The 24,026-nt window shown below is 28.5% G+C and overlaps 1 protein-coding gene across 1 annotated transcript in view; it reads right to left on the bottom strand.

Annotated features, from left to right (window-relative positions):
- LOC129915835 (uncharacterized) overlaps positions 1-13,398 on the bottom strand; it is a 60,031-nt gene extending 46,633 nt beyond the window's left edge. Inside the window, exon 1 of the mRNA XM_055995527.1 lies at positions 12,931-13,398. Within this exon, the coding sequence (XP_055851502.1) occupies positions 12,931-13,220 (290 nt within the window). The 5' untranslated portion in view covers positions 13,221-13,398. The remainder of the gene's footprint in view (positions 1-12,930) is intronic.
- Positions 13,399-24,026: the final 10,628 nt, after the last annotated feature.

Raw genomic sequence — 24,026 nt, 5'->3', positions numbered from 1 at the left:
CAAAATCTTAAATTTCCAATAGATATTTAAGATAAAGATACTGTGAACTACAAGAGCAAGTACGTGCGACCCAGTAGTGCATTTTATTTTTATTGTTATTTATTTATGATATTGTTTTAAAGAGTTTGAAGAAATATCTTAAATTTAAAATTGTTAAGAGTTGAAAACATTTGTTCTTATCATGAAACTCTTAAAGGGTAAATTTGATTGAAGATGAAGAAGGTTTTGACGCAGTTTATAGTAGTTATATTATTTCACATTCTATAAAAAATCAACAAAATCGATAATTTTTTCGAATTCGTTAAAAAAAAAGATTAGACACATTCCATTAAAAAAAAAGTAGATATAATATATGTACATTAGGGAGTACGTTATTTTTGAATCAAGTTCCTAAGTGAAAAAAAAAGTTTCTAAATAATAAAAAAAAAAATCCCCTATTTTTTTTTTCAGTTTAAGTCTCAAGAGGGTTAAAGTTTTTTCTCATTTGAATTAGGTATGTCTTGACTTATTAGGCCATTTTTTTAGATATAGACTAAATGTTAAAATTTTTGATACCTTTTCAAAAAGGTATAAACCATTTTTCTAGGACTAGGGGTTTAGTCAAGACATGCATGTCTTTTTTGGTTTTTTTTTTTTTTATTTTTCATGCAACTTGTTTTAATAAAACATGCTTGGTTTAACAAACCCAAAAAAGACATACTTGTCCTAGAAAAGCCATTTATTGATTTCTACATAACATCCCATTTGCATTAAAACAGTATGAGATCTTCATGTCTACCTCGTCCCCAATTCAAAAGCATTTGCTTTCATCTTATTCACGTTTGAATGTCCACTTGTTAATGTTAATTTGAGTGAAATTAAATAAAAACAGTCTTATAAATTCAATTATTTCCACTCTTTACAGAAAAGTACAATTCACTTTCAATTTTCAAGTTGTCATAGATTGTCCAATACCTATATCTACTCACAATTTAAAATTTAAAAGCCTTAAAAAATACACTTTCCATTATTGTGAAGCTTTAAAAATGAAAAGTGATGTCGCTCCTGAATTCTACATGAAGAAACAGGGAGAATCTTAAAAAAACAAAAACAAATAAATCAAAACATAGAAGTAGAAAATTCGTAGAGTAAATGTAGGTTAATTTCCCAGGATTAAGGTAATCTGACCTAAAGGTTACACTTACGTCTTTTATTTTTTTTTTTATATGTTTATTGTCCTACATACAGAAACATATATTTTAAGTACCTACTTTGTTTTATTATCCTCACACAATAACACATTTGTTGATATTTTAAAGTGTTTTATTTTTAGAAATACATTGAGAAGAAAAGAAATTTCAACTGCTTTCTGGGTGGGAATAAAAGACGCGTAAATGTCAAATGCAAATAAAAGCATTTAACGCAAAAAAAACGTAACAAAACAAATTAATTTATATACAATTCACCCCTCACAAAGACTTTTCATTAGTACAGACAAGACGAGGGAAGTGGCTTTGTTATTTTGGTAAAGAAAAGACATTCCATGAATTGGATTTGGCAGTCAAAACATGCCCACCCCATAAATGAATGGTCACCATTAAATGTTTTTTTTTTTTTTACAATTACTTGAAAACTTGATTTTCTTATCGAAAATAACACAAAGATATTTTGTATTATAGAAAACATATTAACAACAAAGGCTCGATTAATTTCTTGGAGAGAACTGTCAAAATTTGTAGGAATTTGTCTCTTTGAGTACCCTAAGAAACAAAAAAAAATTAATAATATTAATTAAAATCTTATAACATTTTAAAAAACATTTTTTTTGGATTTATTATTAAATATTTAAATTTTTTTTAAAATCAGTTTTATGAAAACGGGTTGAGAATGTTTTCGAGATTTCGTTTTTAAGTGTTGATTAATATTGTCTTAAAAATAACGCGATTTCTTCAAACTTGGTAGTTAAGAGTTTTTAATAGTTGCCTTGAAAGGAAATTGGAATTATTTTTCGGAACAAAACTGACGGTACTAGCCATATATCTCAATTGGAAAAGCTCATTTTTCTCAAAAACGGCTGCAAAGACTTTGATTAAAAAATACTTGTACTGTCCTACTTTTGAAATAAGAGAATTTTTTTGGTACCTCCACAGAACTGTTTTCTTGATTTTTTACTTTCTCAAAAGCCGATTTCAACGAAAATTTTTTTAAGAAGCGCCCTAATATTAAAATGTCTAAAAATTTTCAAAACATCTGGGTTTAGATTTTTAAAAAGTTTATAAAATTTTTTTTTTTGAAAAGTCAATTTTCAGAAGCATTTCGGAGGAATTCTGTTTTAATGTGTCAAATAATATTTTTTCAGAGTAATATACCAAAATTTAAAGTATTTTATTTAAAAAAAAACTAATTTAAAAATTAGTTGTTGTTTTAAAAACAATTTTTAATCCATTTTTACATTTCTTATTAAATTTTTTGTTTTATGAATTTTGTAAGAAACTTTAGCATTTTAATCAGCTTTTAAGTGATAGGTAAGTGTTTATATTCCAGTTATTCTTGCGCAGGATTCTTGCTAAAACTATAATATTTGTTCAGAGTCCTGAAAAGTACTAATTTTTTTAAATTTTGTTTTGTTTATTTTTTTTTATTTTATTTTAAATGTAAAACGAAATACTCTTGAGATTACAAAACAACGATTTTTGATCATTATCACCAAAAGAATAAAATTTGAATTATAAATATAGTTATTACAAAACAAGCGTTCCCGGATTGACGATTAATTGATGTACAGTGATGTACAAAAAATCAAATTCGAAATAATCGTCCTTAAACAAAAAATTAGAAAAATTTTACACTTTTTGGGGTTAGTTCAAAAAAACACCCTTTTACTCTAGATATTTATATTTCTTAATTTTTGAAGTGAAAACTTCTTTATTATCGTAGTGATTTGAAACACGATGAAACGAAAAAGCGACAGGAAAAATCAATCGATTATAACTTTTTTGTTTTAATAGATATTTAGATGAGATTTATACGGTAGATAGGTAAAAGAATAAACTATAATTATACAAAATTTCAATTAATTTCATGTTCAAAGTCCTGAGATAATGGTGAAAAGATGTTCTTTTTCTAAACACGTTATATCTTTTGGAGCACATAAAAATTTAATTTGACTTTTGAACTCATGCTGATAATATTACCTTTGATTTGATGTAGTCACAAAATCTTAAATTGAAAAACTTGAAAAATACCTTAAAACACCTGTGGAGATCTTTAGCCGATTACCAGCCACCAGTGTAGGAAGTACCGTAATCTCAGTTTGAAATTTCGACATGGTTGGCTTTAAAAAAATCTCATTTTTTTTTGTAGGCATCGTAGAAATATGATTAAAGCGTCACATAAAAGGTGAAATAAAAAGCTTTAAGATGATATAATTTACATTAAGTTGTAATACAAAAAAAAAATGGATTTAATGGTGTTAGAAGAGAAAAAAAGATTGATTTTCTTGCTCTTATGGATGAAAATTGATTTGATTGGCTTCAAAAATTTTAGAGCTTTGTGTAGATATCGAACAGACATGATGGAAGAGAATAAAAAATAGAATTTATATATGATATAAAATTTATTATAGGTTGTCATATAAAAAAATGGATTTAAAGGTGATGGAAGAAAAAATAGTTAGACTTTTTCGATTTTTTTTTTTTTTCAAGAAAAATGATTTTTTAAGGTTTCACTTCTAGCCCGTGTGAATTGTACACATGATTTTTTTTTGTTTTTTTTTTTTTTGTGAGAAATGAAACACAGTGCCAAATATGATTGGTGTGCCATTTTTTGTTATTTGTTGTATTGAAAAAAGAAAACTTTCATCATCGCTTCTAAATCAAACAAAGCTTTTTTTTGGGTGTCATTCGATACAAAATTTTAAAAAACAAATGTGCCATAAAGATTAGACTGCCCCTTATCTCTTTGTTTAAACTGCATTACTAGCATTTTTATTAACCCTCCAAATATCTTATTGTTCTGAGACTTGACGGTAACTTATATTAACGTTTCTCCATATTGACAATTTTTTTTATTGAGGTAAGCCTTGCGTTGTTTCATTGCTAAGTTACCTATTACACTGGTCTGCAACGGATATAGAGCAAGAATTTTGTGTGCTGAGTCCGAATCTGAAGTCAAAATTAAACTGGCACGTCATGTTTTTGAAATAATTGAATATTAATAGGTCAAAAACGCATTTTTTTTGGGTACATTTGACATCGAATTACATCACCGTTTTTTTTTTTTTTTGTAAAACTACTTATGCACTCTCAAAACGCCATATTAATACGTCCTAAAGGTATTTATATTTTTTCAAAATAATTTTTTTTCTCAAAGATATTGAAAAAAGAAATTTATGATAGATATCTCAAAATCTTGATTATTTTTTTCAAAGTAATGAATGGTTTTTTGAATCAAATTCCATCTTTCGTCTTCTGATTTGGACTTATAAAGAGCAACATATTACGGAAAATATATATTTTTGACTAAACATAAAAAAAACTCAATTAAAAATTAGTTTTTGAAGCTTTATAGCGAAAATAGTGATGAGTATAGCTCAAAAACTAGACGTGATAGAAAAAATCTGAAACAGTTTTGAATTCAGCACACTAAAGTCAATCAAAATCACCTTATAAAGTTCTTGCTCCCGACTTTTTTTAGTTTTTTGCCGACCAGTGTTATTAGAACAATAAAAATGTTTTTACAAAAAAAAAATCAAGCTAAAATAACATAATATAATGACCCTTTAGTATATGTTAGGTATTCTGATTCATCAATTTCCCTATGATAAAACCTCGATAAATGCCACACACAACAACCGGCTAGACAATAAGTGTAATCGGATTACATTCCCATAACCATTGCACGACGATAGATGTGAAATTATCTCAAGTGCCAGCAACAAAAAAAAAAGCTTAAATTTAATTATCATGGAGATATTAAAGCCCACGGGACCGTTTCTCATTCCTTCTCAGAATGAATAATTAGTTTGCTATTGTACATGACATATTTCTTAATAATTGACTTTAAGTCTATACAAAAACAATTTTAATTAATTTCAATTAAGGACATGTGTTTTAAGATTATATCAATCGAGGTCATATAAAAAAGATGGACTTATTACAAATACCTAAAGGGATAAGGGAATACTAAAATATTCATGTGGAATAATTATGCCTCACACCAACTTTTGGGAGTACAAAAAATTATAACAAAAATTTGATTAGGGAGTATTAAGAAAATACACATTCATGATACCGAACTCAAAATCCTAGGAAAATCCTTGTATATATTTTCCGGTGTGTCATTTTGAGAGAAAATTTAGCCTGTTCACATTGTAGCTTAAATCTACTTACATTGGCACAGTAATTGAAAAACCTTGAAAAACAATTCCTGTCAGATTTTTGAATTTGAAAGAGCCTGTTAAAAAAAATGCCTGTGTTAAACCGCCTACTCATATTTTTATTGTTTCATTCTCATTATTTTCTGCTTGAAGCTTTTTGACTACAACCATTCGAAAATTGTTCTCTTGGTAAGGAGGTAACCAAGTGAGTGAGAATGAGTTTTCCTTTTGAATTATTAACAATGAGAAAAAACAATAACAATAACTTATTCATATTTTGTAGACATACACTGAGGGAAAAAAAAACAACTTAAAATCAACGAAAACCACGTTGATTCAACTATTTTTCAGAATAATTTTGCGTTGAAGACGAAAATTTTAAAATCAAAGTAGAACATCGTTAGTTTAAAGTGGTTTATCGTTATAAAACATCTTTAAATCAAAGTTGTTTCAACTTAAAAAAAAAAACATCAATTTATTTAAAAAAAAAAAGAAAAAATGGTCCCGCTGGGGATCGAACCTACAACTCTTGGGTTATTAGGCGAATGCTTAACCAACCTGCTATCTCACTGTTGAGTTGTGATAAAATGCAACAAAAGCTGAAGTCCAACAAAAATAAAAAAATTTCTTACGTTGTTTCAATTTTATTTTGAAGAAGTTTCATGTTAATTTTTTCAACATTAAATCAACGTTGAACATTTTACGTTACGTTTTTTCCCTCAGTGTACAGTTACAATAATTATTTATTCATTTCGAATAAGAACAAAAAATGTTTTTGATGCTTGCTTGTAAGTAATTTAGAAAATGATTGAGATTTTGATTTGATTTTGTTTTGTTAATATTTCTTGTTCTCTTAACCAAAACCGCAAAGACAATCAAAAATTACTTGCACGTCTAACCACAGCCGCAACGTGATACCTACATCGTTCTCGTACACAAGGCAGAAGTACCACCACAAGGCTTGAACCATTTCGCTCCTGCCGTACTGCCCAATTCCATGAAATCACTACCAAACTACTAACCAAAACACTACCACACCGACGCGACCCAAAGCCACATGAGCATGTGGCGTAATTTTCCGCGAAACATCTGCGGTTCAGCAAATCAGCACATATTATTTTCAAAAAAATCAATTTATATTTTGATTCGGGTTAAAGTGGTTTTATGTTAATATAAACTTGTTCGTATGGAAAAAAAATTAAAATAAAAAAAAAATGTTTAATGTTAATGAAAAAGATGAACATGAAGGTTAACATTAGTTGAATTCTATTCGCGTTGTTTGAGGCGTTAGTCTACATCAGTGGGCATAGCCGTAGCTAGGATTTCATTTCGGGAGGGGGGGGGGGGGGGGGGGTATTAGCTCAGACCAAACAAATTTTTTTTTAGAAATCACAATACTTTGTATCAACTATATGTAACTGCAGTCGATTCTAAATCCCGCTAAATCAAATAGTCATTTGAACTGTGTAGAAGCGAAAAATTTGCCAATATCCTTTTTAAGTATTTTTTAGGAGAGGAATTCGTAGTTAAAAGTTTAAAAAAGCCCTGCTTACGGTAAACGAATTTAAAAATGGCTGAATATTCAGCGGCATCTCTAGTTTTGTAGGTACAAAGAGTGATAAGTTGGTTGATATAAAAAGAAATTTTTTTTAAGAAACAAATTTTAACCATTCTAAGGCTTTATAAAAAAAATTATTTCGTACAATTTAATATATAAAACATTGAAAAATGGACTTTTTCTTGCACTGAAATTTTGTAGCAGAAAATTGACGGGTACATTCTATTTATTGAGTTCTAAATGAAATTAGCAATACTTAAAAACCAAAATTTTAAATAATACAAGTTGTTTGACATGAGCTAATTACACTGGTCAACAAGGTTTTTGTTACAGAAACCAGGGTATACTTTTCTATATTCTGAGTTCGAATCCGAAGTCAGAAAAATTCTATCACATCACGTTTTGGAGATATTCCCGTTAGAAAATCGAAAATGCCGATTTTTAATAGTTTTCAAAGTTATTTTTTAGCGTTTACTTATTTTTTTTTTAAATTAAATTTGTAACAGTTTCTAAAAAAATTGTGTCAAAATTTGAAAGCGATTGGTACAGAACTTTTCGATATTTGCTATTAAAAGCAAATAAATATGAGATGCCCCAAACACTTTGATTTCAAGTTATGATTTCTCGAGGAAGAAAATAGATATTTAAAAGATTTAAACGGATTTAGAGAGACAAAACTTAATTCTTTTAGAAACTGTTACAAATTCAATTTTAAAAAAAAATAAGTAAACGCTAAAAAATAACCCTGAAAACTGGTAAAAAGCGGCATTTTCGATTTTCTAACGGGAATATCTCAAAAACGTGATGTGATCGAATTTTTCTGACTTCGGTTTCGAGCTCAGCACACAACAAACCTATAGAAGAGTATACCCTGGTTTCTGTAACAAAAAGGAAGTTTAATTTTGTTGACCAGTGTTATACTTCACTTTGAAATTTAACAATAAACTGAAATTGTTTAATTTTATAATTTGAAATAAAAGAATAACGAAATGTTGTAAATACAGTGCTTTGCAAAAGTATAATCGCACCATATAAAAATGCCCTACCCTAAAAACACCCTACTATTTTTTATTAAAGGGGATCAAAAAACAAGAATATTGAGAAGAACTACAGTCGATACATTTATTTTCGCTTACATACTGGATTTAAGGTTAACATAGAACAAAAGTGGGTAATAAGCAACTGAAGATATCTCGGACAGTAGAAAAGATGTCTGAAAGATTTAACCCCTTGTAGCCCCATGTGACATTTCTGTAACAAACCGAAAAAGATCGCCCAAAAGCTGTAAAAAACATATTTTTATTCTTTTAAAGCTTCTTACATAATCTTAAAGAATTGCTTTATCGAAATAATGCGCCATATTTCTAATAAATAGCACCAATAGTTTTTAATTGGCAGTTAATGTTGAAAGTTCGGCTTTTTTGGAAAACAAGCAAATTTATGTAAAAACTACGAAATTCAGAAAAAATATTTTTCGTGCCTAAACTAACGGGGTTTTATTTTTGGATCTTAAGAATGCGCCTAAAAATAAATATTAGATAGCTTTTTGTTTGAATTTTTGCATTTATATACAAAAATAAATTATTTAAACTTTTTTTTTTTACTGCATAAATTTAGAAATAACTAAGCAAATAATGAATTTACATTATTAATTTTAAAATTTACGATGTTGGGTTACAAGGGGTTAAATAGATTTAAGGGTAATATTTCAAAAACGAGATGTGATCGAAAAAGTCCGTCTTTGGATTCGAGTTCGGCCACCGAAACCCTTTGAAAAAGCATAGTTTAGTCTCGGCACCAAAAAACCCTGCATAAGTACTTGTGGTATTTAAAAGGTTCTTAAAAGAGCATTTTAAGGTGTTAACATAGTGCTTAAGGAAATGGTCAAAGAGATAAAAACTCTTTGTAATGGACCAAACAATTTTTGTTTTCCTTTATACAAACTTCATCGACAGCTTCTGCAACGATGCAAAATTGGTAGTGATTTTAAGGGAGATTTTCATATAGGTAATCAAATCACTAAAATACAAAAACAAATCATTTAGTGCTGCACATATTAGACTTGTATATGCTTATAATATAGGTATCATTTGATTTTCTGAAAAAAAATTTCGGGGAGGGTTAAACACCATATTTAATAGATAAATAATGAATAAGGAAGTTTCATAGCGAATTTATACTCTTTATTTGTGTTCAGTCTGTTCAGAGATAACAATTCTTTCGAGCGTTTTTAATTTAAAGTTGGCCAGATTGTTTTTGTTGCCGCCACACAATTTGGAATGTTGTTCCACCTAAGGTTTCTATCATTGAATAATTATACCTTACCTTACAAAATTGTGCTTTCGATAGCCAAAAAATCTCTGAAAAGGACTTTTTGGATACCAAACCTATAATAACAAAATGCACGACTGGGTCGCACGTACTCGCTCTTGCAAAAGTTTTCTTTTTTTATTTGACATTTCTGATAAAAAATATAAATGCAGTTATATTGCAATTGATTTGAATGCAGAGTTTATTTAAAATCGTTAGAGCCAAAAAAAAAAATACAAAATTTCATAAAAATCATCTGTAACCAATTTCAAGAAAATCCGTCCACCCGTTTAGGGTGTGAAAATGTGTTCAGATGGACGCACAGACGCAAAGCCGGACTTCTAGAAAGCTAGAAATTTTTTGTTCAAGTAATTAGGCGATATGACAAACTATTTTTATGTATTTTATCATGCTAATTTACGTGAATTTATACGACCATTCTAGAAAACTTGTGAGGTACTTTTGAAGTGCGTCCCAGTCATGCATTTCATTTTTTAAATTATTAATTTAATGCACAAAAACGAAAATTCAACAGAAAATCTTAACTCTTCTGAACTTAAACTCAAATTAGCCAGTCCATTAACTCTCTTAGGGATACTTTGTACAAGTTTTAAATATTTCGTGAATAATATTCGTCCACTCATTCCGAGTTTCTTGGTGATCTCTTCTACTCTGCCCTCATTTTAATTGATGATATGATATGAAAAAAAAACAAAAAAAATCGATCTTGAGATAACAATCAGACATGGCAATACATTCGAGAATTCCGAAAAAGTATCTATCTTGAATTGAAGCCTAAAGCCACTAAAAGAAATAATTTTTAGAGATTTTAGGGCTTTTAAATTTTTTAGCATAAAATTGTTTTTTTTTTTTAATATCTCCTTAACTTTGTAGAAAAACTTGAGATGGACACACGATTACAATTGGTTTTGAACGCATATTTCTAAATTTGAGCGTTTAACAAAAAAGAATATGCTCTAAATTTTTTTAACTGTGGGCAAAACAAAATTTGGGGGACAATTATGCGGAAAAAGTGGCTTGGTTAAAATTTTTTTGGTCTCACTTCTAGATTCACGGAACTAAGAAAACGTTTTAAAACTAAAAAAAAACATTTTTTGGATTAAACAAAAAATCAGTGTTTTTTTTTTTGTTTTGAAAAATCTATTTTTTTGAAAACGGACTAGCGAATTGTTTTTTAATTTTGTTTTTATGTGTGAATTAACATTTTTTTTTAATAGCATAATAGAACCTAAACAATTTCATTTAAAAAAAAATCTAAAAAAGTGGTTCTATTGATTTTCAGTTTTTTTTTTTCTAAAAAATTCTTTGTTACAAAATAAATAAAATTGCATAGGTACTAAGTCTAGAGGTTAAAACATCAAAAAGATGTTTTTGTTATTTTTATACTAAATTTCATATTATGTTTTTAGTAATATTAAATTTTTTTAAATTAGGTAATTAAAAAATATTAATTTAAAAATACTTATTTTTACACAAAATTTTAATTTTTTTTGCCATTAGAGCAAGTACGTGCAACCCAGTTTTTCATTTTATTTTTAACGCAAATCCACATTTTTGGTAGAATTCAAATCGGTGCTCAATGTTTGAAAAACTTAATTTTCTAGCCCTTTATTGGGGTGTATTGTGGATTTTCTCCAATGGATACGTTTAAAGTAAATTTTTGTTTTTGGCATTTTTCGTTGATTTGAACCAAGGAATCAACATGTGACTACGAAAAACAGCCCCAAACCATAAGGATATATTTTATTGTCTGCTTGACTTGACCATGAATACTATTATGGAAATGATATGACAAGTATTCCCTCCCATCGGACTGTTAATTATTAGGTACTTGCTCTATAGCTATAGGGCAAGTATTGGTTTCGTGTCGAAAAAAAAAATTGAGGTTTTAATCAAAACCAACATTACGATGATGGAGAACTCCGAAAAAGTGGGTCTCGCATTTCCGTCCGTGCGTCTGTGCGGTTGTGCGTCCATCTGTACACATTTCCACAGCCTAAACGGGTGGACGGATTTTCTTCAAATTTGGTACAGATGATTTTTATGGAATTCTGAAAGTTTGTTTTTTTTTTTTTTATATCTCGCTTAGAAAGTGTACCTCCCATACGAATTTTTCAATTCAAAACCAAATAACTCGAAAACGGCTCCAACGATTTTGATTAAACTTTGCACTCGTAATATTCGAAGCAATTGCGGATGGCAATGGTGCAGTGGATGTAGTACTTGACTGCTTACCTGAAGGTGTTGGGTTCGAGCCCTACCTCAGGCAGCATTCTTTTCTTAATCCCCCAGCTTGGAAGCCACCCGTGGGACTATATGAGATAATAATCATCTTATTCTCAATTTACTGTACAAACAAAAAAATTCTATCTTTTTATTCCTTCTAACTAGTGCCGTGCAGTTGCATTTAAAAGACTTTAGGTCTTACAGGCATATAGTTAAAATTATTATTATTATTATTATTATTGCAATAAAACGTTGCAAAAAAGTCAAAAAATGTGTACCTCCCATAAAATTTTTTACAAATTTTTCAAATTATACCAAATAACTCGAAAACGGCTCTAACGATTTTGATTAAACTTTGCAAACGTAATTTTCAAAGCGCAATAAAACTGCATTTTTATTATTTTGAAAAAAAAAGTCAAATAAAAAATATTTTTTTTCATTTAACAAAATTTTGCCCTAAATGTCGGCTCTTCCCCAACATCAACAAAAATTTCTTTAAATTTATATAGAGGCAGATCTTAAAATCTACAAGTAAACTAACATAAAAGTGTTTTAAACTGCAAGAGGAAGTACGTGCGACCCCAGTTGTGCATTTTATTTATTTTGCAATTAGGTATTCTAAGGAATGGATTGGATATCCCATTTAATTGTTCTATTTTTAAGCCATGTAAGGAAATTTGTATACGAACAATGAAAAAAGGTAATAAATCGTATTCACTGTGGCGTATACGTACTATTCTTGAAATTTTATTTAGATTTTCATATTTTTATGATTTATTAATAAAAATTGATTATATTTAAAAAGCTTATCCACTTCAAGTTTATCTTTTACTACAAACCACATAGGACACTACCTTTTGAGAGAAATTGACAGAGTATCATCACCACCATGTTGTAATATTTTAACTTAAATAGAACTAAGTAAATAATTAATTCTTAAGTTTACAGTCTCTTATTGACAGAAAATCGCTCCCTCCTCAAGTCTATTAAGTGAATTTAATTACTAAAATTTTTGAAAATGATACCACCCAGCAACATCATCTTCTAAGATTCAATTAAATTTTAACGATGAATCAAAGAAATAGCTGTATGATTAGTTTCCAAAGACACTGCATCTATTTTGTCTGAATGAAACTATACAAACTTTGCCATTAGCTTGTTTTATCCACTTTGGTCATACCTAAACATACTACAGGCACCCAGTACTTTATTTTAATTGAAATCCTTCGAGAAGCTGTTTGTTTAATTATCCTTTCAACATTCTTCGCAATAATAATTAAGTCAAGCAATTTCAACGTAAAACAAAGAATACACTTTTCTCGTCAACCAAAATCATTTCAAACAAAAAGGACCTTTTTAAAAGCACCAGCACTCAGAGTTTTGCCATCCAGCTTTTCACACAAATAACATCAACTCTAAATGTAATTTTCGCAACAACAAAACCAAAATTTGTCCTTACGTGCACTTTGAGACAATTTCATCCTTGTTGACTGCAATTTTCGTCGTCGTCAAAAATTCCATTAACTCGGGTGGTAAATCCTTGAAACAAACGTCTGTCATCTTTTGTATTTCACCGCATCTAACTTCGGTTGTAACATCGAATTCATTATCACTACTATCACTGCTACTGCTACTACTTTGCTGAGTTGTTGTCAAATTGGACATAAAATATTCACATTCAGCACAAGGCATTAGAAAGCCAATCGAACAAATAATCACTGCATGAACTAGTCGGTTAAGAGGAGACATAACGGTAAAGGTATACTCAAAGGTAGATGGTATAGATTTTTGGAAGATAAAGGTTTAACTTGTTTTGGGTTTAAAAGACACAAAAGAGCATGTTAATACCGGTGGGTTTGGTTTTGTGTTAAGTTTTGACTTTATTTTACAAGGACAGAATTTTTTAAAACATCCAAACAGGACGAAATATCACGAGCAACTGGATTGCTGTTATCAATTCAATATCCTGACAAGGATGCTCGTGCTTATTTTCCGTTCTTTTGTCTTAAATGTTGCAAGATACATTCTTTTTCTCTTTGTTTTTTTTTTTTTTTCAAACACAATTTCGAAAAGAGAGTTGTTTTGTTTACAATATTGAATATGGAGGAAAGTTGCCTTACGAATTTCGAATAAATAAGCTTTTTTCGAAAAAGCTACAGACATGACTTATTTACTGCATCACTGTTGACAGCCCGTTGGTTGTGGCAACAAAACACATTACTGTCGACAGTGAAAGTAAAGTGCTTTTCGTGAAAAATTAATCAAACTTGTATGATTTACTTTGTTTTCAAGTTTAAGGTTAACTTGTTGACATATCGAGGGGGTTTATGAAACTTTATTTCAAAAAGAAGTTATAGATGTTTGCGTGTTTCGATTGGCATACCTATTTAGTTTCAAGTCAGTTTTCATTGTTTGAAGTCGAAAGAAAAAGGTGGTAGGAAATGTATGGTTTTACTTGTTATTTTTCGCAATTGAACATCAATTAAAAATAAAATGCACGACTTGGTCGCACATAAGTATTTGCTCCTGAAGCTTTTTATGTCAAAATCTACTGAAGCGATTTACTACTAATTTCGTTGTTAAGATTTTTTGATGAGTCCCTAGAAATTAAATGTTTTATTAAGAGCGAAATAAACAGTACTTGACATACGAAGATAACGATTTTGATATAAAAAAAAAACATGCAATGTGGCATAAAAGATGCTTTTTTGAAGCTTTATTAACGGTTCCTATGACGAATTCGTTTTCTTGATGTTTGACTTTCTAGTTAACGACCTAACCGATTTCAACGAAATTTGAAATTTTTTAAGGGTTTATATCTAGTTGTAAGTGCAAAAAAAACCTTCTTTTTTGTGGATTTTTTGTGAAGAGGCATTTAATTATATAAACATAAAGAATACATATCTATATAGCAAATTTAATATATTAAAAGAATTCGCTGTGTATTTAAAAAAATATTGGGTACCGTTATTTTTGTAGTAGATCTTCTAGACGACCTCTAAAAAAAAGGTGTCTGGCGGTGAGCAAAATTTGCCCGAAACGGCTGGAGTTATCGGTTTGAAATTTTTACACAATTTTCTTAGATACTTTTGTCAGGTAATGAACGAAGGAAAAAGGTTTTTGACAATAATTCGATTTTTTAAGCCACTTTAAAGTGTAAATTTTGGTGAAAAACAACGATTTTTTTCTTTGGGAAGCCGCCATTTTGTCAAAAATCAAAATTTTGATTGTTCCTTCGTTCATTACCTGCATTCGTCTATCCTGAAAATGAATCTTTTGGTTTTTTTAATTTTAAGTGACTTGGATCAGAGATATCTTGCTCACCGCCAGACACCTTTTTTTTGGAGGTAGTCTAGAAGATCTACTACAAAAATAACGGAACCCAATATTTTTTTAAATACATATAGAATTATTTTAATACATTAAATTTTCTATATGGATATGTATTCTTTATGTTTATATAATTAAATGCCTCTTCACAAAAAATCCACAAAAAAGAAGGTTTTTTTGCACTTACAACTAGATATAACCCCTTAATAAAAATTAAGTAATTGGAGAAAAAAAATCCATTTTTTTACTTGCTCAATAGGGCAAGTATTGGTTTCGTGTCAAAAAAAAAATTCGAGGTTTTAATCAAAACTAACATTATGATGATAGAGAAGTTAAAAAAAGTGGGTGCGTCTGTGCGTAGCACTATGGGACCAAACGATGTAAATCATCTCAAAATTCCATAACTTTCTTGTTTCTCAATATTTTTTTTTGAAATTTGGCACAAATATACTACAATGTATATGCTTCAACATGTAATAAAAATCAGAACTAAAAAAATTATGTATGTATTTATTATAATATTTTCAAAAACAGAAATTATGAAAAATAGCTCAAATTCGTCAATAAAATTAATGGCTTGATTCATATACAAAATTATATTTTAAGTCGTTGTTATTTGTGTTAAATATAAGTGAAGTTATCATATATATAATATGTTGATAAGAAAGCAAAAATTAAAAGATTATAAATTCAAAAAAAGCATACGAATGAAAGATAATATAAAATTCATCGTAGGTAGAATTTAATAAATAAAATCAAAATTATTGTGTATTTTATAAAACTCAAACAACAAAAAAGGGTTAAAGAGGAAAATGTATTAAAACGAAATGGAATATGAAAATAATTTATATTTTATAAAGAAGACTTTTTAAATAAAACAAAAGCTTGAGATAAGAATTAAAACAACGTAAAAAAATAAAAGTTTGAAAAAATGGGATGAAATAAAATAAAATCAAATCTGCAGATTTTGATTTGCGGCATAAAATGGGACTTGAAATCCGTTCAGAATGTCAAGCTTGTTGGGAATTCCCTTTATAGGGGATCCCAAAAGTAATAATTTAAAATACATACATATCTCAAATACTTACCATTTTCGATTAAATGCACTTCTTGTGAACTTTCGAAAAATTCCTACTTTGAAACAGTATTTTACTTCCCCTGTTCATAAGTGATTTTTGTTTTTACAAACGTTCACTAAGACATTGGTAAATATGAATCAATTATTTTTAATCAAAACATTATTTATTTTGTTCGCCATATCGCTACAAATTAGTTAGCAGTTTTAATGAAACTCAATTTCTTACTTTTCTTTTAGAGCAACACCTTAAAAAATAAATTGTACATTTTGAAACTGGTTTATAATTTTTATAACTTGCCTAGTTATCACAGTTTTCAAAAAAAGTATAAAAAATTCGGAAATTGAAGTAAGGATGAAAGATACTATAATTTGAATTCAACAAAACAAGGTTTTTCAGAGTAAAAAAAAAAAACAATAAAAAACATAGGCTTTGGTTTAAACTAATTTGTAGCAAAATAATTTTTTTTTTATTTGTCAATTGTTCCTAATTGTCAATTATTGTTTTAGGGACAGATTTGTAAAAAAACAAAAATAAATTAATGAATAAATTATCAAAATACTGTTTTAAAGTAGGAATTTTTCGAAATTTCACAAGAAGTGCATTTAATCGAAAACCGTAAATATTTGGGATAGACAAGTTACCAAATTTTAAGAGCTTTTTAAATAGCCTATCAGAATATTTCATTTGAATCATTAATTTTGAGACACCCTATAGATGACAGAAAAAAAAATATTTTCAAACATTTTTGGAAAATTTTTATTTTATACATTTTTTACCGTTAATCAAAATGGCGCAAATATGCGCAAAATTTTATTTTTATTCCTTAATTTTGAGTAATATCAGATTCTAAATTCATTCATAACTCGACATCGGCAGTCGTCGGCAAAGGAGAAATCTACAATTGAAAATTAAAGTTGGCCAAATTACTTCCCATTAATTGTTATTTTTTTTAAACAATCAATTTAAGGTATATTCAATAACAAATAACGGATTTATAAAGAAGAGATTCTGACCTTTTTATTGATATACAACACTTATAAGGTTTCTTCACAAACTTCTGAGAAAACTAAGTTTAAACTGTTAAATAAAATAGGACGAAAAACAATAAAAATTGAAAGAAAAAGACTCATTTTAAGTACTTTTATCCAAAATATATTAAAAACAATGTATGCTATAATAATTGCGCACATTTCTATTATCATTACTTTTTTGAAATGATCACATTTGTTAAAACCAATTTTGAGATGGTTTTGGTCGTTTGGTCCCATTGTGTGTCGGTGCGTCCATACAAGTAGATACAGCCTAAACGGGTGAACGGATTTTCTTGAAATTTGGTATAGATGTTTTTTTCGTAATTTCCAAGGTTGCCTTTTTTTTTTTTGTTTTTTAATATCTCGCTTAGAACGTATAGCTCCCATACAAAATTTTGATTGCAATAAAACTGCATTTTTAGTTTAAAAAAAAAGTCAAATAACAAAAAAAAAAATTTATTTAACAAAAATTTAGTTTCCATGTCGGCTCTTCCTCTACATAAACCAAATTTCTTAAAAGTTTATATAGAGGCAACTCTTATAACATACAAGTAGACTAACATAAAAGTGCTTTGAACTGAAAGAGCAAGTACGTGCGACCCCAGTCGTGCATTTTATTTTCAATTATTTTGTATCCTATTCTTTATCTTTTTTTTTGTAAAAAATTTCACAACTAATTCCAGCTTAAAGATTTCTTCATTTTATCGACTTCAAGCAATGTTGTTTAATTTTTTTTTTTTTTAACTAATTTTATGTTTTTTATTCATTTATTTTTTTTTTTTGTTTTGTTTTGTTTTTATATACCTACATTTCCCAAATTTTTATATAAATAGTCTTAAAAATTTAAGCAACTTGAATTCTAAGAGCAAGTTCGTGCGACCCAGTCGCACATTTATTTATTTCAATATAAAAGTTATATTTTTAATTATAAATTACTCATACGCCACAGTGTTCGACTGCCACTTCTGTAAAAATTTGAACCAAATGGTATTTTGTTGAGTGTTCGTTCTTTGTCATTTGAAATTAAAAAACTGGAATTTTACAATTATTATTTCATTGAAACCGAAATGAAAATGTTGAGTCGGATTGCAGTTCTAATAAGTAAATCAAGAACTTTTTCTTTCAAACTGGGCATATAATTTAAATTAATTTAAACAAATTTGGTAATTATATGGGAAGAGCCGACCAAAATGGAACAAATGTAATTTTTTCTTATTTATATGAGATAAACAAACTTGACATAAAAAAACGCTTGATTCCGACTCATTTGAGTAAAAAATTCAATTACTCAAAAAGAACCAACTTAAATTTTTGGTTTCCGCAATAAATTAAAATTTAATTAATTACGATTTTTAAATTTTTTGATCCCTCCGCAAAAAATTTGCCTTAGATGCTGAAATCTGATATTATCATCTAAAGTAAAAAGATAACAAAATCAAAAGTTCATAGGGATACAAAAAAATTGTCCTTTTTAAAGGGAATGTGTTGTCTTTTTAGATAAAAATGAAAGAACGAAGAATGTTGCAGTCATCTTAATCCTAAATCCTCCTCCTCCGTTAGAGAGACAGTTGTTGTTATTATATACTTCTGCATTCAGTTTTATGCTTGCTCCATATACATTAACTGTTGTTGCGATTTCAGAGAAACAAAGTTTTTCCTGGTGAAGATAATAAAGAAAAGTGATGGATGGAAATGCCTTGTTTCTTTCAACTCACATAAAAGAAGACTTAAGCCCACATCTGAAAGGAATTTTAAAGGTATAATGGTATTATCCATGAAAACTTCTGAAATAAAATGTTCACCTTGTGTATTTTGAAATTTTTCTTTATAATTTGTGCAAAAAGTTCGAGGAATGGGGCTACATATGAATTTACCACATATCAAGTTGCCGTTCTATTAGAAAGTGAAAATCACGTGAGTTCTTGTTAGACCATCTGCTCCTGACATCAGACTCAGAGATGGTTAAAGTGATAATAAAAAGAAAAAGAAAATGCACGACTGGAGCGCGAAAATTTCTTCTTAGAATTCAAGTTGTTTAAATTTTACCTAAAAACTTTTTATAACAAAACTGGTAAATGTATTTATATAAACAAATTTTTTTTTTATTAAATTCATTCTTAATAGGAAAACAAATCCTTCTTAATGAATTTGATCTAAGAAAAAAGTATGCATTTTTATAAAAAAAATTAAAATTTTTTTTTAAAGTCAAAAATTAAACTTTTAAAATTTTTATATTTGATTAATATTTAAGGAATATACAAATACATACTCGTTTTATATGCAATATTTCGTTGAAATTGAAAGAGTTGTTTGGTAGAAATTCATAAAATAAAAAAAAACGGAAATATTAAAAATCATTACAAAAAACTGTTTTCACCAAAAGATACCTGACCTTTTTTTTTAAACTAATAAATTAATTTATTTTTATAAAATAATTGTTAGAAGCTTTTTTGAGTAAATTATATTTCTATGATTTTTTTTATCATGTATTATGATTTCTGAATTTCTCCTAAATGACTAAACTAATTTCAACGAATAGCTGAAGTATTGAAATTTTTCAAAAATTAAAATTTTTCAATTTTTTAAAAATACTTCAAAGTTAATTTTTGAAAATCAATTTATTGGAAACTGATCTATAATTTGGTTTTTATTATTATGTCAAAAAATGATTTCTTCAGCATTCATAATTTTTTTTGAAACCTTTGAAAATTTGTATTTATAAAAAACTATTTAAAAAAAGCAGCTCTAAAAATTTTCAAAAAAAAAAAAAATTCAAAATATTTTGTTCAACAAAATGTTTTTGCAATTTTAATACCAAACTTTAGGTATTTGTTTAGATTTCTTTTAATATTTCTTTTCGATTCCAATCAAACCAACTATGCCATTAGTTTTATTTTGTTAAAAAAAATGTTTTAAAAAAAATTTATGTTTCCATAACAACAAAATTGAAACTAACATATTTCAAAAAATTCAAAAAAAGTTAAGAAAAAGATCAGAAAGCAAGAAAATTATTCTATAGCAAGAAAATAAATTTTAAAAAATACATTTTTTTATTTCGAAATTATAATCCTATTTGCCAAATCCTATTTGTTTAAATCAAAATTGTTAGGATCGTCCACGCTTCTGGTAAAAAAAAATTAAAAACAGAAAAAATTTGTGCAAGCACGATGAAAATGTACTTCAAACTACGTAGTTGTTTATTTTTCAGAACTCAGTTTATTTTATCGAAATTATGAATCGAATCACCGAACCATTCTAAAGGCATTTTTTTTTTAAGTATTGATAAAAACGTATCATATCGATTATATTTTTACAAATGCATAAACTCTCTGATAGTCCTTGCTATAAACCACATTCAAGACCGCATCGCAATTAATTATGTTGGTAGCGGGGTTGATGTCATTATAAAAAGGCCAATGTCAATCCCGCTTTGAGTCATTTTGTGGTAGTACGTAAATTAAGTTTTTACCTTTTAAAAAATCAATTTCGTTTCTCTCTCCTGTCATTGTAGCTTGATGTTTTATTAATACTTAGGGGTGGTGCATATTAAAAAAAGAAAAGTCATACTTTATTAAAAGTATTTTGCTTTAAGTATCTGTAAAATGGTATTTGCTATATCTATTGGTCAAGTAATGTGTTTGTTAAAAAAGCCATCTAATTCAGGTTAAGTGGTTTTTTAAACATCGTCTTTATAGAAGTTTATGGAACAGAATGAAAATGCTATTTTTTAAACCCCATCTTTTTGGAAAATTTTAGTTAATTGGTACCTCCACAATTTTATTTATATTGGCCAAATTATAATATTTATTTTTCAACCCTACAAAATTTTGACTTAAGGAAGCAATTTCGTACAACCCATTCGTGCAGTTTTTCTCGATGGATTTTTCATCAAACCTATACCATGCATTCAATTATAATTATTGTCTTGTCTCCATCGATAAACTTGAACTTCGAATTTCATTTAATACTAATTTAAAAATCCTTTTGAGTCGTTATTAAATTTCCAGCCGAGAACAGACAATGTTTAGGCCGTGTGTGAATTGCGTTAAATAAATAACACCGTGTAAAATTTTTGACACTATTGAGGTGAATAAAAAATTTTGGCCTGGGGCTGGTTAAATTTGAGCTAAATTTTTTTTTGCAGATGGTTTTGTTTTTTTTTTTTTTTTTGACGTGATAACGTCTTATAAATCGATGAACCATGGCAGCCACCACAAAAAAGTGACTCCATTTTCTAACGTTCCACTCTCGCAGTTTCGCAGTGCGGCCAAAATTTCAATTCAAAATTAAAAATAAACTATTAGAGATACAAAAATCTTCTATAGCTTATTTGAAAGATAATAACCTAAAGTTAAATACATATGAAGGATTTTAAAAAATTCTATCTTTTAATAGGGTAAATAAGGGTAAAAAAAAATTTCAAAAAATTGGCTAAACGCGACAATGTAAAGAGTTGAATTTTTTTTAATCAATAGATAAATTTATTGTAAGACTGACAATGGTATTGAAAAAATTCTAAAAAATTTCAAAACCAAGCTATTAATGGTTTTCTAAAACTAAAACATGAGGTAGACCTTTGACAAAGTAGTGATTAAGGGAATTTTTTTTGACAATTTGAAAAACGTCATTCGAAAGATAATAAAAAAAAAGTTAAAGGTCTGATACGGATTTTTTTTAAGTCTCTGCGTTTCGAAATATGAATTTTTGAAAAACACCTACTTATTTTGGGGTATTTTTGGGTGAGTTTTTATTTTTTTTTAATTTTTTGTAGCATTCAAAAAATCTCAAGCTTATAGAACATGTAGTCTATGACTGTGCGCATACAAAAATTTAACATGGTGTTAACTATTTAACGCAATTCACACACGGCCTTAATCATATTTTTCTTTTCTTTTAATGCCTCGTCGGAAATGAAGACTTCTTTTAAAAAATGTTTAATGGAATGCTTAATATCATTTTAAAGCCTTCAAAGTACCTACTTTGTAAAAGTTAACACCATGTTCTTTTGTAAAATCAAAATAAAGTCCCATATGTAATGAGATTATTAGCTTGGTTACGTACGTAAATACGCATACATTATAAACCTTATACAGTTATGAATACCATAAATGATATTTTGAATGAATTTTTATTTAATATTTCAAGATTTTGCACAAAGAAGACTGTCAATTTCTTGGTAAACTTTCAACAAATCTCCTTTGTCTGGGATAAGGTTTAATTGGTTTCCGCTCAGAGATCGAATGAATGTTTTGGGTTTCATTTGTTTTGTTCAATCAGAGAAATAAGAACTTTGTCATGCATAAATACGTAATTTACATGCTTATAGTCAACGGAAAATTCAAGTCCATGGTATTCACTGGAATTGGAATTTTGTTCAAATACGAAAACGTATCAATTTCAGAATTAATCGTCAAAGGTTGTACCACTTCATTCCATTGACATGAAAATTCAAAAATTATCAAGTGATGTGTTACTGAACAGACGTGTGTTACTGAGTGGCAGTTTCGGGTTGGTTTTAAGCAGTTTTAAATTTCACGCCAAGGACTGACAGTCAAATATGAGTTGCAATGTATAAACAGTTTAAAATTTTAAGAACTTTATAATGCTTTTTGTGCCAGTTTTTTGTTAAAACCAAAATATAATACAAAAAAAAAAAGGCAAAGTATATATATTTGATTAATGCCCCCTTCATTAATTGCAAAAACGTGTCACTTTGCTGAATCCAATTTCCCCCAAGATACATACCTCTACATAAACAATTTAAGAGAATTGATGCCTCCAAAACGAAGCAGAGAACAGTTCGCTGAATCTCCATCTCCCACGTCAAAACAGTCTCAAAAAATTTTAATACACACACGCAATCAGCCACTTATACATTCAGAAAATCAAATGCCTCAATCATTACCGACGATGGCCAACTTGAACAGTACTGTTTCTTATGATGAGAGCACCGTCCTAGGAAAACTTGAACAAATTGCATTACAAATTACTCAATCCGAAAACAAAATCATGCAAAAAATCGACACCGAAGTAGGAATGTTAAAAACCGCACTTGATGGAATAAATAAAAGAGTAACATTGTTAGAGTCTAAACAAAATGAGTTCGAAACATTACAAGACGAAAATAAATCACTTAAAGAACAACTGCAAAAACATGGCGACGCGATACAAGAAATAAAAGCTCACATAGAGGCAAACGATGAAAAACAACAACTGAAGGAGACAATGTGTGACGCACTCATACACGGTGTCCCTTCGATGGTAAATGAAAATTTACAATGCATCTTTAATCAGCTTTGTGCCACTTTAACTCTTAAACCGCCAATGATAAAAACAATTTACCGCCTTAAAACAAAAACAAACTCGAACGCACCACCAGTCATAATTAAATTTTTCACGCCGAATGATAAGAGTTTAGTTTTAAGATCGATCGCCAGCTACCGAAAAAGAACTAAAGCTCCGCTTTGCCTTCGAGATCTTGGCATGAATGAAAACTCAAATAACAGGTCTTTTGTTTATGTCCACGAGTGTCTAACGCTAAAAAATCGTGCTCTCCTTCAAAGCGCTCTTAAATTGAAACGAGAGAATAAACTGTTATCAACATTTACTTTCCGTGGTTTCATCTATGTAAAAGCAACCAAAGATGATAATGCAAAGTTAATCAAAACAGCTGATGACCTAGCCGTTTTTGCCACAACGTCACAGACTACAAGAAATGATGCTCCTACAGATGACAACAGAACGTGATCATCCCCACTTTTTTATTTTCATTTTTTTTACAATAGTATTATTTCGTAAACATTTTTTATTTATGCTATCTTTCTTTTCTCTTTATTTTCTTTTTTCATTTCAATTTCAAAGTCGGTTTGTTTTTTTTCTACAAATTTTCTTCTTTTATAAATACTGCTTATCGTCAAATTCGTCATCTTGTGCATTTTTGTTATTCCTGGCTGGGTGTTACAGTTTATACTTTCTATATGAAAGGAGGTTGATTTGGGATCTCCTATTCTTTATTTTTGAGAATGGTTAATTTCAACGAACAACAGTACAGAGACTCAACAGATGTTTTAGGTTCAAATCATACAGTACGTACAATGGTTAATGTAATGTGTAGT

The sequence above is a fragment of the Episyrphus balteatus genome, chromosome 3 (genome assembly GCF_945859705.1).
Source record: "Episyrphus balteatus chromosome 3, idEpiBalt1.1, whole genome shotgun sequence".
Classification (NCBI taxonomy): domain Eukaryota; kingdom Metazoa; phylum Arthropoda; class Insecta; order Diptera; family Syrphidae; genus Episyrphus; species Episyrphus balteatus.
The sequence above is the reverse complement of the archived record's forward strand: the minus strand, read 5'-3'. Positions and strand labels throughout refer to the sequence as shown.